The following is a 13,064-nucleotide window of genomic DNA, read 5'->3' as shown; positions in this document are numbered from 1 at the left end:
ATAATGAATCAAATATAAATGAACCCTCTTGCATAAATGAGATGCATTGTAGTTTTACTAACATTACTAATCATTTGAATGGTATTGGTAGAACTAACTCATCCACCTATAATGAAGAAAGTGATAAAATACAAAAGAAGAGTATAGCTCTCCAAGCTTCTACCAAAGAAGCAAGTAACATCAAAGAGTTGGTTAATCATTGTCTCATGGCCAATGAAGATAAGGTAAATTCTAATCATGAATCCTTTGATTTAGAAACTTCCTATAATGAATTAGTTGATGAGCACAATGAATTACTTGATGTGTTTAAAGAGTTACAAGATGTGCTAGAAAATATGCTTGTAAAATGTGCTTCCTTTAAAAAGGAAAATCATGATAGCATTCAAAGACATGAAAAAGTTCAAATAGAAAATGACTCCTTGAAAAAGGAAAATCATTATCTCATGCAAAAATTAGAAAAGATTCAAATTGAAAATGAGTCATTGAAAAATGAAATGAAATGTGTATTCTCTAAAGAGTCTTCATCAATTGATCTTATTTCTGAAAATAAGTCTTTAAAGAAAATCATTCGGTCGACGTATGCTGCAAACCAGTCGACGTATCCTTTATATGAACCGGTTGATGTATGCTTAATCCAGTCGACGTGAAAGTGCCTTTTCTTGAAATTTTGCTACTGACTAGATACTGGTTGACATGTGTGTTAAACCAGTCTACGTATATGAGCTCCTCTCTGAATTTTGCTTCTGACTAGATACCGGTCGATGTATGCATCAAACCAGTCGACGTATGCATCAAACTAGTCGACGTAAATGATATGTTCCTAAGATTTCAGTACTGCCTTGATACCGGTCGATATGAAGCTAGAACCGGTCGACATATATGATTGATCATGCTGTTTTAAGCCCCTTCTTGTTGTACTTTGACAAACACCATAATTTGACATTTTGAACTTTGTTAAGTACACCTTTCTTCTTGAAACTTTTAGTGGCCATATGATGACATAATGTTCCTCTATTCCTTTTTATAACGAAGCATACATTTTCCTTGCATTCAAACTCAGTTGAACCATTAGTATATAAAACTTATTTAACTAATATGTTATCATCAAAACAAATGAATTAAGGCTTTTGATCAACAAAACCCTTTTGATCTTATCCTCACCTACCACTTTGTCTTTTTCCTAAAAATATTTCAGTCTTGTCATTATCCAAAAAGTGTGCCGTTAAGGTTTGATCGATCCAAGCAACCTTGTGATCAATCGAACTGCCTTAAGTTACGTGAAAAACAGAGTTCTAGCCAAATTAAAGAATGCTCGTGGTGAAATCATTTAGAGGTCCTAGTGCACGAGGTTTGACCATTAGGTGTGACATTTGAGCTACCTATATAAAGATTTTGGCTATTTTGAGTAAAAGAAGTTGGTTAGTTAGAGAGACTTGGTTAAAGATTAGAGAGAGAAAATATACAATTTAGGAAAGTTCTTCCACTCATCTAGGGTTTTTACCAAGAACACAAGAGGAGGAGGATGAATTATACCATAGAGATAGCCTTTGAGGGTTGAATAACAACATCAATGAGTGGCTAAACCATTCTCTTGGGGCTAGAGATAGCCCTAAGCATGCCTCCTAGACTTTGATGTTTTGTAATTAATGGGGATTTGTGTTTTATATCTTGTCTTAACATCTTATATATATATATAAATCTTGTTTCTACAAAAATTTGTGTAGTTTAATACTTCCAATTGATCATTTAATTCTATACATATGCCTATGTATGCTAGAATAGATGTTCATGTGTTTATCTCTAGATTTTGTGACATTGATGCATGTTTATGTGTGTTGATTTTATGAATCTAGTGATGGTCAAGGCATGGTGCTTAAACGGGTTACTCTTGTAGTTTATTTAATGGTTCATACTTATTTTTGATGGATTGTGCCACCTCCTTAGTTTAATTATTTTAATTTTCATGTCACTAGCTTAGTGGTAGTATAATTGCCTTACTTTCTTAGATAGGTGGGCAATCCATTCTTGTTGTTTGATGTTCCATGCTTATGAATGAAAGTAGTATATTTTTCTAATTTGTTGAGTGTGCATTACTTGTGGGCTTATGGAAGGATTAATGGCTTAATTTGATATGTTGTGCTATTCACTAGATTGACTAGACAATGTATGCTTACTTGGCAATCCATGCTAATATTTCAATTAATGGCACACACTTTCATTTACAACACGCAATCCCCCTAATCCATCAAATATTGAATGTCTAGGAAAGTAATGCTTAGTGGTGAACTCTATGACTCAAGACTCCTCTCTCATATTCTCTACACCTTATTTGTTATAATTGTTTTATATTGCATTTCTTTAGTTTAAATTGCAGTATAATTCAACCAATAAACCATCTTTTGATCATTCAACCTACTAATCCAACAAATTGATTCCAAAACATGATTCCAATCCCTTAGGACGATCCCTTCTCACTCTAGCTACATTAATAGTTAGTAGTGGTAGTGGCATTCTATAAATTCAATTTTGGCCACACTATACACCAATTTGGGTGCATACAACAGCCCCACACCAACTCTCAAAACAATTCCCTTGTGATCTCTAAAAACGAGACCACCCCTAGCCCACCCTTTACAAGCCAAGAAAGCTGCATCCATATTACACTTGAGTACCATACTCCGGAGGCTTCCAAATTTTACTATTGGAAAGAACCCTTGAAGGACCAGCTCTAAAGACATTCGGGTGAAGCAGACATGCATCTTTAAACTCCTAAAAAGTGGTCACTGCTGTTTTCACAATTTTTTTAGGGCAATAATTCTCACCTTTAAAAACCAAGCTGTTTCTAGCTTTCCAAATTGCCCACGCAACGAAAGACGCCATGATATTAGCCTCAACACCGTGCTTACACACAACTAACCACCATTCCTCAAAGGAGGCAACACCTTAGGATAGAAAATCGAAACGTAGAGGAGAAAGCTTCCAAATATGAATAGAAACAAGGCAACAGAAAAGTAAGTGCTCCACTGTTTCAGGACCCTCTCCACAGGAAGCACAATAATCATCAACAACGAAACCCTTTTGCTTCAAAGCAAACTTTATTGGGAGCACCCCTTGAACACACTACCATAAAAAATGCTTAACCTTTGGGAGGCAACTATATCTCCATATATGGTTCCAGCACCGAGGATTAAAAGATCGACTGTCCGACAATTGAGCATGAAGAGAACAAGTCACATGATAAGCTGATTTGACAAAAAAAATCCCGCTCTTAGTAAAAGCCCAGCTTGGGCTATCCTCGCGACCCCGCACACTAAGGGGAATACTTCTAATAACAACAACCACATCTACATGGAAGAGCTGACAAAGAAGAAGGATATACCACGAATAAGTATCAGTATCAATGAGCTCCTCCACTCACTGAAAAGATATAAATGGATTTTCACATGGCAAGGTCCCCATAGATGGCACCCAAAAATCATTCCAAATACTTAAGGATTTTCCATCACCCACAATCCACCGTAGGCCTTTTTTAATAATAGGTTTGGCTGACCATATACTCCGCCACGCCCATGATGGATTTGACCCCAAACCAGCTTCCATATAAGAACAATTGTGGAAATATTTCAGAGTGAAGACTTGCTAGTTTTTGTGTGTGTTTCAAGAACTTTTGGTTGAAAGAGATTAAGGGGAAAAACAAACGCTTCCATATGGGAGAGAGAAAGTATGTAAAATCAAGTTTAGGTTAAAAATTATATAGGTAAATTACAATGACACCCTTGTAGTTTGCCTTATTGACAACTATATACAACTTGACCTATTTTTTAATAATGATACCCCTATCAAAAATTGGATTCAAATAGAGCCAAAAAGTAAATGAAATGTCTACTTTTCTCTTAAATAAAATATTATTATTATTTTTTTTTTTATGTAAAACAATGTAATATTCAAATGACAAGATTGCCCTTGTAGCATTATTAACCATATATGTGATTTTCGGTGGCAGATAAAGATAGCACTTTAAATCTTGACTTTGTCAACCTGCTTTGCCTGAACCGTCCAATTTAGGTGGTTCCTCTATTCACCGCCACCGTTGCTGTTAGGAATTCAGTAATTCTAATATCATGATTGGCAAATTTCATAGTACAAGACTCACTCTTGTAATTTAATGATTATATGTTTAATGAGTGAGGTAGAATTAGAATATGTTACATGATTTGAGTGTGAGGAAAAGATTGATTGGAAGATGACTACATCAAAAGGGCAAAAAGGTCCAAGATCTTTTACAAAGGGAAAATCAATTAAAGAATTTCATCAAAGAGCAAAACGGACCAGAATTTCATCAATGAGCACGGGTTGATCAGGTCCGCACCTGAAGACCGGAATATATCAAACAATTAATATTTAAAACAAGCACGGAATATGAATGGATAAATAATAAAATAGATAATAACGCTAAAAGGAGAAATTAAAATAATCATTAAATAATAATTCATCTGATTCATAAACTTTGATTAAAAACCAATAGGTAATAAACCTCCATAGTACAACTCATGAATCTATATCCCATAACTGAAATAACAAATAATCATTTAAGTCTGAATAATAAAGATATGAAATAAAATCCTAAGTCGATAAACCCGGAAGAATGAAGATAGCTGGTCTCTGATCTGCATGAATGACCTCTAAGATTGGTACTGGCGAAGACCTGAAAAAAAAATATAACAAAGGTGGCTCAAAACTAACAAACAAGTCCTTTTTACAACGACTCAATTTGAGAATCGATAAGTGATACATCCCTAGCCAACTCATGTAATATCTACATAGTCGATACATATATATATATATATATATATATATATATATATATATATATATACGTATACACTAAAAATGCTCACTCTATATAGGGCAGCCTTAACCTGATAGTGGGTATTACTCAACAAAGCACACGAAGTGGTTAAATGTCCCCTCTACTACTAGGGCTGACAAATCACCTATACGAGTTACTCGTCTCATCCGGCAATATATGCCTCAGTCCTAACCACTGATCCTAAGACCTCAAGCTTGTATCAAGGCTCAAATATAAATATACCATAATAATATCATCAGTCCAAGCCATATCTAACAATGGCACAATGTAGTGTGTCTTGACTTATTAGCCAATCCACCTACTCATCCAAACATCAAACCATATCTAACAATGGTACAAAATATCAAGGAGCCTAACGTATTAGCTATCTCAATGATCCCGTCACAAGTATACGCTAAATACATCAAACCATATCTAACAATGGTACACTATAACATACATCCATGAATTATGCTTGTAGATCACAATTATAGTAACTAACATGATTAAAATCATAAACCATGCTATTACATTTAATTACAAAACTTAAATGTCACAAAAGATCAATTTATAACTTAATAGTTAATCAACTTTTGGATCATAAAAGCATAATTAAGTTTTATGCAATTTAAATCATATAACAATGTACCTGAAGCTTTAGAACATGTTTGAAACCTTTACAAATTAATTCGGGGCCATTCGGAACATGTTTGGGGCAAAATAGGTCCCCAATGCTCGAGCACACCTTCACTATGCTTGAGCATTGCTTTACGAATTGGTCAATGATCGAGCACTAACCACAGTGCTCGAGCATTGGTTCGTAAAACTAGCTTGACAGGTCTATTTTGGGTATGTAATTCATCGTTTCGGGTCCTATTACATGCATCTGTGTCCCAATTGATTTCCATAAATCATAACCAACATAATTACACATTTTAAGTGATTAAAATTGAGGATTAACACATTAATTTTCAAGTTCAATCATCATATTTACATATATATATATATATATATATATATTACATATCACTTACAGACCAAATTACAGCAAATAGATAGATTAAATTCATTGATAATAATACCTAAAGTCTAGCAAAAGATGTAGGGTTTATTGGTACAAAGGGGAAGAGTAGAACAAAGAACTTGCCTTGTGATTTTTGGATCGAAAATTAATTACAACTTCTCCGATCTTCTTTTCCAACTCCGGCAACCTTCAAATTGCCGTTGGCCTCTGCTCCTTGCTCCGGTTGCCTTCTCATTCTCTCTCTCTCTCTCTCTCTCTCTCTCTCGTGTATCTATTCTCTCTGCCACTTTTTGCCTCAGTTTTCTTTCACGTAAAAGAAAACCCTTTAAACCAATACACACACACACACACACACATATATATATACACTAAATCTTACCCTAAGTCAGGCTAACTAAATCAATTAATAATAAAAGTAATAATAATAATAACTATAATAGTAATAATAATAATAGTAATATATATCTACACATATATACATGCAATTTACAAGAAGTAAAATACACAAATATATATATATATACACACACACACACACACACACATACATACATATACATCCCATGAGCCTTTAGCATAACACTATATAACCTAGGCCTTCTCAAACTAGTTCAAACCAACTTCTTTGGTCCAATTAACTTTAAGACCAAACCATAATTAATTAATTAAAATACACCATTAAATAAACATAACGATCAAACAATTAATCACATACCAAGCAATAAAACACACAAGCATAAATAAATAAAGGGAAAATTATATTTTGGTGACCAAAATTAAACATAATTGCTATATAGTAACCTGAAAGTCAAGAAAAGGTGAATAGTGACCAATCTTGAAACTTAATTGATATTAAGTGACCATTTAAGGATAATTTGGTCAAAAACACTTAAAAGTTTAATAAACATTTTAAAAATAAATTTTAGATGACAAAATTGCCATCCAATATAAATAATAAATCATTAAATTCATCCTCCTCATACTCTCTCTCTCTCTAATCCAACGTTTTCTTTTTTTCCTTTTTAGTTTATAATTTACCAATTTAAAATATTAAGATTTCTTTACCAACATTATCTTTTTTTCACCCTTTATCTATTTTTCAAGGCTCTCAACCATCTAATATTTTCCTTTTTAGTTTACAATTTACCAATTTAAAAAATTAAAATTTCTTTATCAACATTATCTCTTTTCCATCCTTTATTTATTTTTCAAGGCTTTCCAACATGAATGCTCATAACATTTAAAGTGGCAAATCATACTTTTGAAACACCCTTTAACAGTTAGTAAAATTATGAAATTAATCAACAATAGTCATTATTTCTTGAATTATAATTAAGTAGTATTAAAAATTCTTAAAAATTACAATCTTATATTTTAAGGAAGATCTCTCAGACAAATCAACTCGTAAAGTATAATAACTATACCTTGAAAATAATGAATAAGAAGAAAATTTACAATTTTCTCGTCATGTCTCTTAGAATCTTGAAAAAAATGATGTATAATATCCATCATCAGTTCTCTCCCATCTTGATCTTCTCTTCAGAGACTCACCCTAATAATCTGTTATCTTTTTGTTAGTCAATTTAAGTAAGTGTTTATTTAGGTTAATGTAGAGGGTAAATTTGTCTACTTACATAATAATATATTATAAGAAGGCTATTTAGGTAATAAACTATCAAATGGTCACTTAATATCAATTAAGTTTCAAAATTAGTTACTATTCACCTTTTCTTGACTTGAAGGTTACTATATAGCAATTATGTTTAATTTTGGTCACCAAAATATAATTTTCCCATAAATAAAACATTTAAACCAAAGAAACAATTAAGCAATTAACAAGTAGACAATTAAACAATTAAATAACATAAAGAAACAATTAATCACTTAATTCAAATAAAGCAAATAAATTAGATGAAATAAATTACCCTAAAAATTAGGGGTATTACAGTAACCTAATTGAGGAGATTTGAGAAATCGAGAATGGACAATGGGAGGCTGCAAATCCTAATTTTGTAACCTGTGAGAATTGACTCAATTGAGTGAGTCAATTTGAAATCAAATGGTGTAATAGGATAGATTATAATAATAATTGATATTTTGAATCATTTGATTGGGTTTAATTAAGGCTGCAAGTTGGGCGGGTTAGCCCAGCCCAGCCCAGCCCAACCCCAACCCAAAAATTTAAAAATTTGGACACGCAATTTACAAATCGGGTTCATGCTCGGGTTGGGTTTTGTCAAAACCCAGACAATTCGGGTTGGGCTCGGGCTCAACCCGAACCCAACCCAAAACCCAAAATTAATTTTTTTTTTTTTTCTCTTTTCTCTCTCCTCCCCGAAATTTTTTTTCTCTCTCCTCTCTTTTCTTTCTCTTTCTTCTTTCTTCTTTCTTCTTTCTGCCTGATTTTTTTTTTTTTCTCTCTCTCTCCTCTCTCTTCTTTCCCTTTCTTCTTTCTTCTTTCTTCTTTTTGCCCGATTTTTTTTTTCTTTTTCTCTCTCCTCTCTCTTCTTTCTCTTTCTCTTTCTTCTTTCTTCTTTCTCTTTCTCTCTCTGCCCGAATTTTTTTTTTTTTTTCTCTTTTCTCTTTTCTTTTCTCTTCTTTCTCTTTCTCTCTCTCTCTGCCGCCGTCCTCAGCCGATTCACCGCCGCCGCCGTCACTTCCAAAAATAAAAACAAAACCCATACATACAAGTTAGCAGTTGCAGAGAGAGAGGGGGGCAAGCTTGAGACGGCTGAAGCTTGCGAACGGCAAGAACTGGAACAGCCGGTGATGGAAACTGAAACATATGGGTTTTGATTTTTTGAACAATCTGAAATATATGGATTTTGAACTTTTGATTCTTGCAGACAGATCTGAAATATATGGATTTTGAACTTCTGATTCTTGTAGATTTTGTAGTTTGAAGTTGCAGAGAGAGAGAGAGAGAGAGTTGAGAATGAGACAGGGGAGGCTGAAATAATTTGCCCTAATTTTTTTTTTTTTTAATAATATATATATATTTTCCAAAAAAAAAATATAAATAATTTTTAAAAACTCAACCCGTCAACCCGACCCGACCGGCCAAAAAATATTCGGGCTGGGTTTTAACTATAACCCATGTTCAGTATAATTCGGGTTGGCCCAACCCAACCCGATTCGGGTTGAGGTTGGGTTGGGACTGGGCTGGGTTGAACCCGCCCAACTTGCAGCCCTAGGTTTAATGAATGATTATGGCCTCCCAATGTTGATCAAAATTGAAATTAGGGCACAAAAAACCTAATCAAGGTTCAATTTCCAATCGGCTCCATGATTCAATGTTGAAAATGATTGAAAATGTTAGGAATCGATGACATTCCATATTTGAGATGTAAATGATGTCTTTGGGGTTCCTTGATCATGTGCCTATTGATGAACTTTACGAAGTTTGGATGATGAAAATAGTTGAGATAAGAGTGCGACAATAAGAATTTGTAATCATATTCAGTCCTTGATCATGTGTGAATTTGTTTCCCAATAAAAAAATAAGATAGTTATAGATGACCAGGCCGAGATGGATTCCCCCTATCATTATTTATTATTAACAAGTACATATGGCCACTGTTGATTGAACCATGTTAAATCTTATCTGGCATGACTACGTGGCGTGGTATCAAGCTGCAGGGTTTGGAACCGCGAGCACTACATTTATCTGAGTCCTACTCCACTATAGTCTGATGGGTCTCACCATGCATTCTCTCGAAAGCCTCTTTTCTACAGATAAGTAAGGCTTAAATCTTGATTACTAATGATTATCTATCTCGAGTCTCTCCCCCCTTGTAGAGGGAGCTCGAGGCTTGAAGGAAGCGCAGAAGCTCGGGACCAAAGAAGGCAAGTCCCCCAGAGATTCCCCTTTTTCCTCTTGAACCGCAGGAATTTAAGGAACAACGGATAGGTGGCTGGGATCCAAGGAGTCGCCGGTGAGGGACACTCTTGATGACAAGTTGAGAGTGACCCCCATCGCAAGGTCTACACAAGGGGGAGATAATGCCAAATACCCTATAGTCGAGCTCTTGGAACAAAGAAGACATATGACGCATTAAATGCAATGACCGGATCATTCACAGGACTTGCATTAAATATAGGTCACCATCACTACCATAAGCAGAGGCACGAGTTGCCTCGGGCCACTTGCTGGCGTCCCTCTGTCAGGAGGTTAGGTCATGAGACCGTCGGTAAAGAGAAAATTGACCATAGCGACCAAAGGTCTTTGACTGAATAAGAAAATACTATAAATAGGTGCAGTAATTAGTCATTAAATACAACAATATAGAATCACGAAACAAATGAAACATAGTTCTCGAGCTCGAGCTCAAGCTCGAGCTACCCTGGGTAAAGCAATTACCTCATTTTGCTTAATCTCCTTTCTAAGAGAGAATCCCTTAAACATTGATCTCAGCATTCTTAACACACGTAGAACGATCTCCTCACCTTACCAAGAACAACACATCTACAATAGTGAAATTAATTTACATTACCTAGAGAAAAAGAAGATGATTTATACCAAAATATTTTAGCAGACACTAAAACATATAAAAGGAAACTGAACTTCAAATGAAGATTTTTGTAACTTGAAAGTGAGAGCGGTAACGATGGACACCACTCACCTCATTTTGTAGTCTTGTTCAAAGGAGAGTACCTGCCACATAAGCACCCATATTGGACATTTCCACGTGTGAAATTCTAAACCACACTCAAGAACTAAACCGGCCCAAATCCTTGTTATTTTCTCTCCCTCTGTCTCTCTCTCTCTCTCTCCATATTATCCACACCATATCTACCTCTATCTGAAACCACCAGATTTATAAATTTATGCTCATTACTGATCCATAGATATAGAGAGAGCAACACCTTTAACAAAAATCTACATATATGGCAACATTCGAAGATTTTTCTTCTTTCTCTCTCTAAAACCCTACATTGCTACTCAGCCACTGTTAAACCACTGAAATGGCTCTTCCTCAGATCCTACCCTCTCCATCTTCTTCGTCTTTCAGTACTCACAAACACTATTTCAGCCCTAACTCATTAAACTCTAGCCCTAGATGTCTCTCTCTCGCACCATCTCTTCTCCGTCACCACCGCCGCCGCCGGAAACCTAATTGTCTCCGGTGCTCCGCCTCTTCCTTCTCGGAGAAACACCACACCGGCTTCCCCCGATCCGACGACGTCGTCGAGCTCCCTCTCTTCCCTCTCCCTCTCGTTCTCTTCCCCGGAGCAATCCTTCCGCTACAGATCTTCGAATTTCGGTACCGAATGATGATGCACACTCTCCTCCAGACCGATCTCCGGTTCGGCGTCATATACTCCGACACCGTCACTGGCACCGCCGATGTTGGCTGCGTCGGCGAGGTCGTGAAGCACGAAAGGCTCGTGGATGATCGGTTCTTCTTGATTTGTAAAGGCCAGGAGCGATTCAGAGTGACCAAATTAGTTCGGACGAAGCCGTATCTGGTGGCGGAGGTGGTTTGGTTGGAGGACCGGCCGTCCGGCGACGGTGAGGATGATTTGGATTCTTTGGCGGATGAAGTGGAGACTTATATGAAGGACGTGATTAGGTTGTCGAATCGGTTGAATGGGAAGCCGGAAAAGGAGGCGCAGGATTTGCGCCGGAATTTGTTCCCGACGCCGTTCTCGTTCTTCGTCGGCAGTACGTTCGAAGGCGCTCCGAGAGAGCAGCAGGCATTGCTCGAATTGGAGGATACGGCGATGAGGTTGAAGAGAGAGAAGGAGACACTGAGGAATACTCTTAATTACTTGACTGCGGCGTCGGCAGTTAAAGATGTATTTCCATCTTCATGAATCATAGTGGAGGACAGTGAGGAAATGATAGGTAATTTGTGCTTACTCTTTGTGTATTTCTCACACTAATATATAAATTTGTAAATTTTGATGCGTAATTTTAGAAAATATTTGTAATATTTGTCTTGTGCATATACTTCTTTTGTTTGCTCAAATGGTGTGTGTTTTTGATGGTTTCTATTCTGTGTTATATACTCAGTTCATGCATATAAATGTTGGAATCCATCAGAAATTTTATTTCTAAATTAGGAGATTAGTAATGAACTTGAATTTAATTTGCAAAGTAGTTGCAAAGTGTGGGGTGGCTTTAGATAAAATAGACTTTTGAGCTTGAAAATTAGAGAATGAATTGAGGAATGGATGTTGCTTTGGCACTATGTTCTCTAAAATATAGGTATTTTTAGTTCAGCACAAGCAAAAACTATACCTTTTAGTGTCCATATATTACATTAATTTCGTCACTGAGTTACAAACACTTAAATCTATCTAGCTAAAAACCTTTTTTTTTTTTTTTGTTCAAAGAATATTTATTGAAGGGTACAGTGGGCGTAATGGCGAAATCTTGAATAGGAGGTTGTAAAATTTGACCAGGAGATTTTGAGAAACTGGCTTGTTAAAATCTTATATGGCTCCATATCTTTTGGATCCAGATCCTCTACGTTTCCCATCTACTCCTCCAAAGACCCATAGGGACTATTATACCAAGTGTAATGCATGCCATAATACTTCAGGTCAGCCACCTCCATATGGTTGATACAGTCCTTGAATTCCTCAACATCGTTAGGAAGGGTTGCTTCAATTGATTGGAGTTTTCATTATAGTTTTTATAAATAATTTTGATTTTCTCAGTAAGCAAACAAAGGATCATGATCTTTCTCCATAGATTTACAGGTGATATGAAGAAAGGGGCGTGACCTGTGAGAGGGGAGGACGAAACACAGAGAGGAGGGAAGTGTTGAGATATGAGACGCGATTAGGGGTAATTAGTTTGCTTCCCAAATGCGTCTAAGAGAGATATGAGTCTTATTTATTTTGTGTGACGTGGCTTCTGCCCAGCCGCTGGATGTAGCAGCGGACAGAAGCGGACGAGATGGGGAAATGTAGAGGACCCGGATCCATATCTTTTGGGTACTAAGACTTACCAAAAATACCCAATAAGTCCAGCACGAAGGATTCTCAATCCAATTCCTTACTCGTACAGCATTTCCATCTTTAATGAGCTAATTTTACACGTGCATTTGTTGCCTGGGACCTCGAGTTTTTGTTATGCTTGCGATCCAGCTGCGTTCAGCTATTTATTTGTGATATAATATGTGCAAAAGAGGAATAGTCGCATCTCCTAGGCTTTTCCAAACTTCCCTTTGCCATTCTGCC

General features: G+C 36.0%; 1 protein-coding gene across 1 annotated transcript; it reads left to right on the top strand.

Annotated features, from left to right (window-relative positions):
* The first annotated feature begins 10,666 nt into the window (after positions 1–10,666).
* Positions 10,667–11,845, top strand: LOC132278550 (uncharacterized). Its single transcript, XM_059780363.1, has one exon. The coding sequence runs from the start codon at positions 10,839–10,841 to the stop codon at positions 11,688–11,690; it is 852 nt and encodes a 283-aa protein (XP_059636346.1). The 5' UTR covers positions 10,667–10,838; the 3' UTR covers positions 11,691–11,845.
* The last annotated feature ends 1,219 nt before the right edge of the window (positions 11,846–13,064 follow it).

This window comes from Cornus florida, unplaced genomic scaffold, assembly GCF_030987335.1.
Source record: "Cornus florida cultivar Cherokee Brave unplaced genomic scaffold, ASM3098733v1 CherokeeBrave_3.0.0_Hap2_Chr10, whole genome shotgun sequence".
NCBI classification, from domain to species: domain Eukaryota; kingdom Viridiplantae; phylum Streptophyta; class Magnoliopsida; order Cornales; family Cornaceae; genus Cornus; species Cornus florida.
Note: the sequence above shows the minus strand (reverse complement) of the source record. Positions and strands in the feature narration are given on the sequence as shown.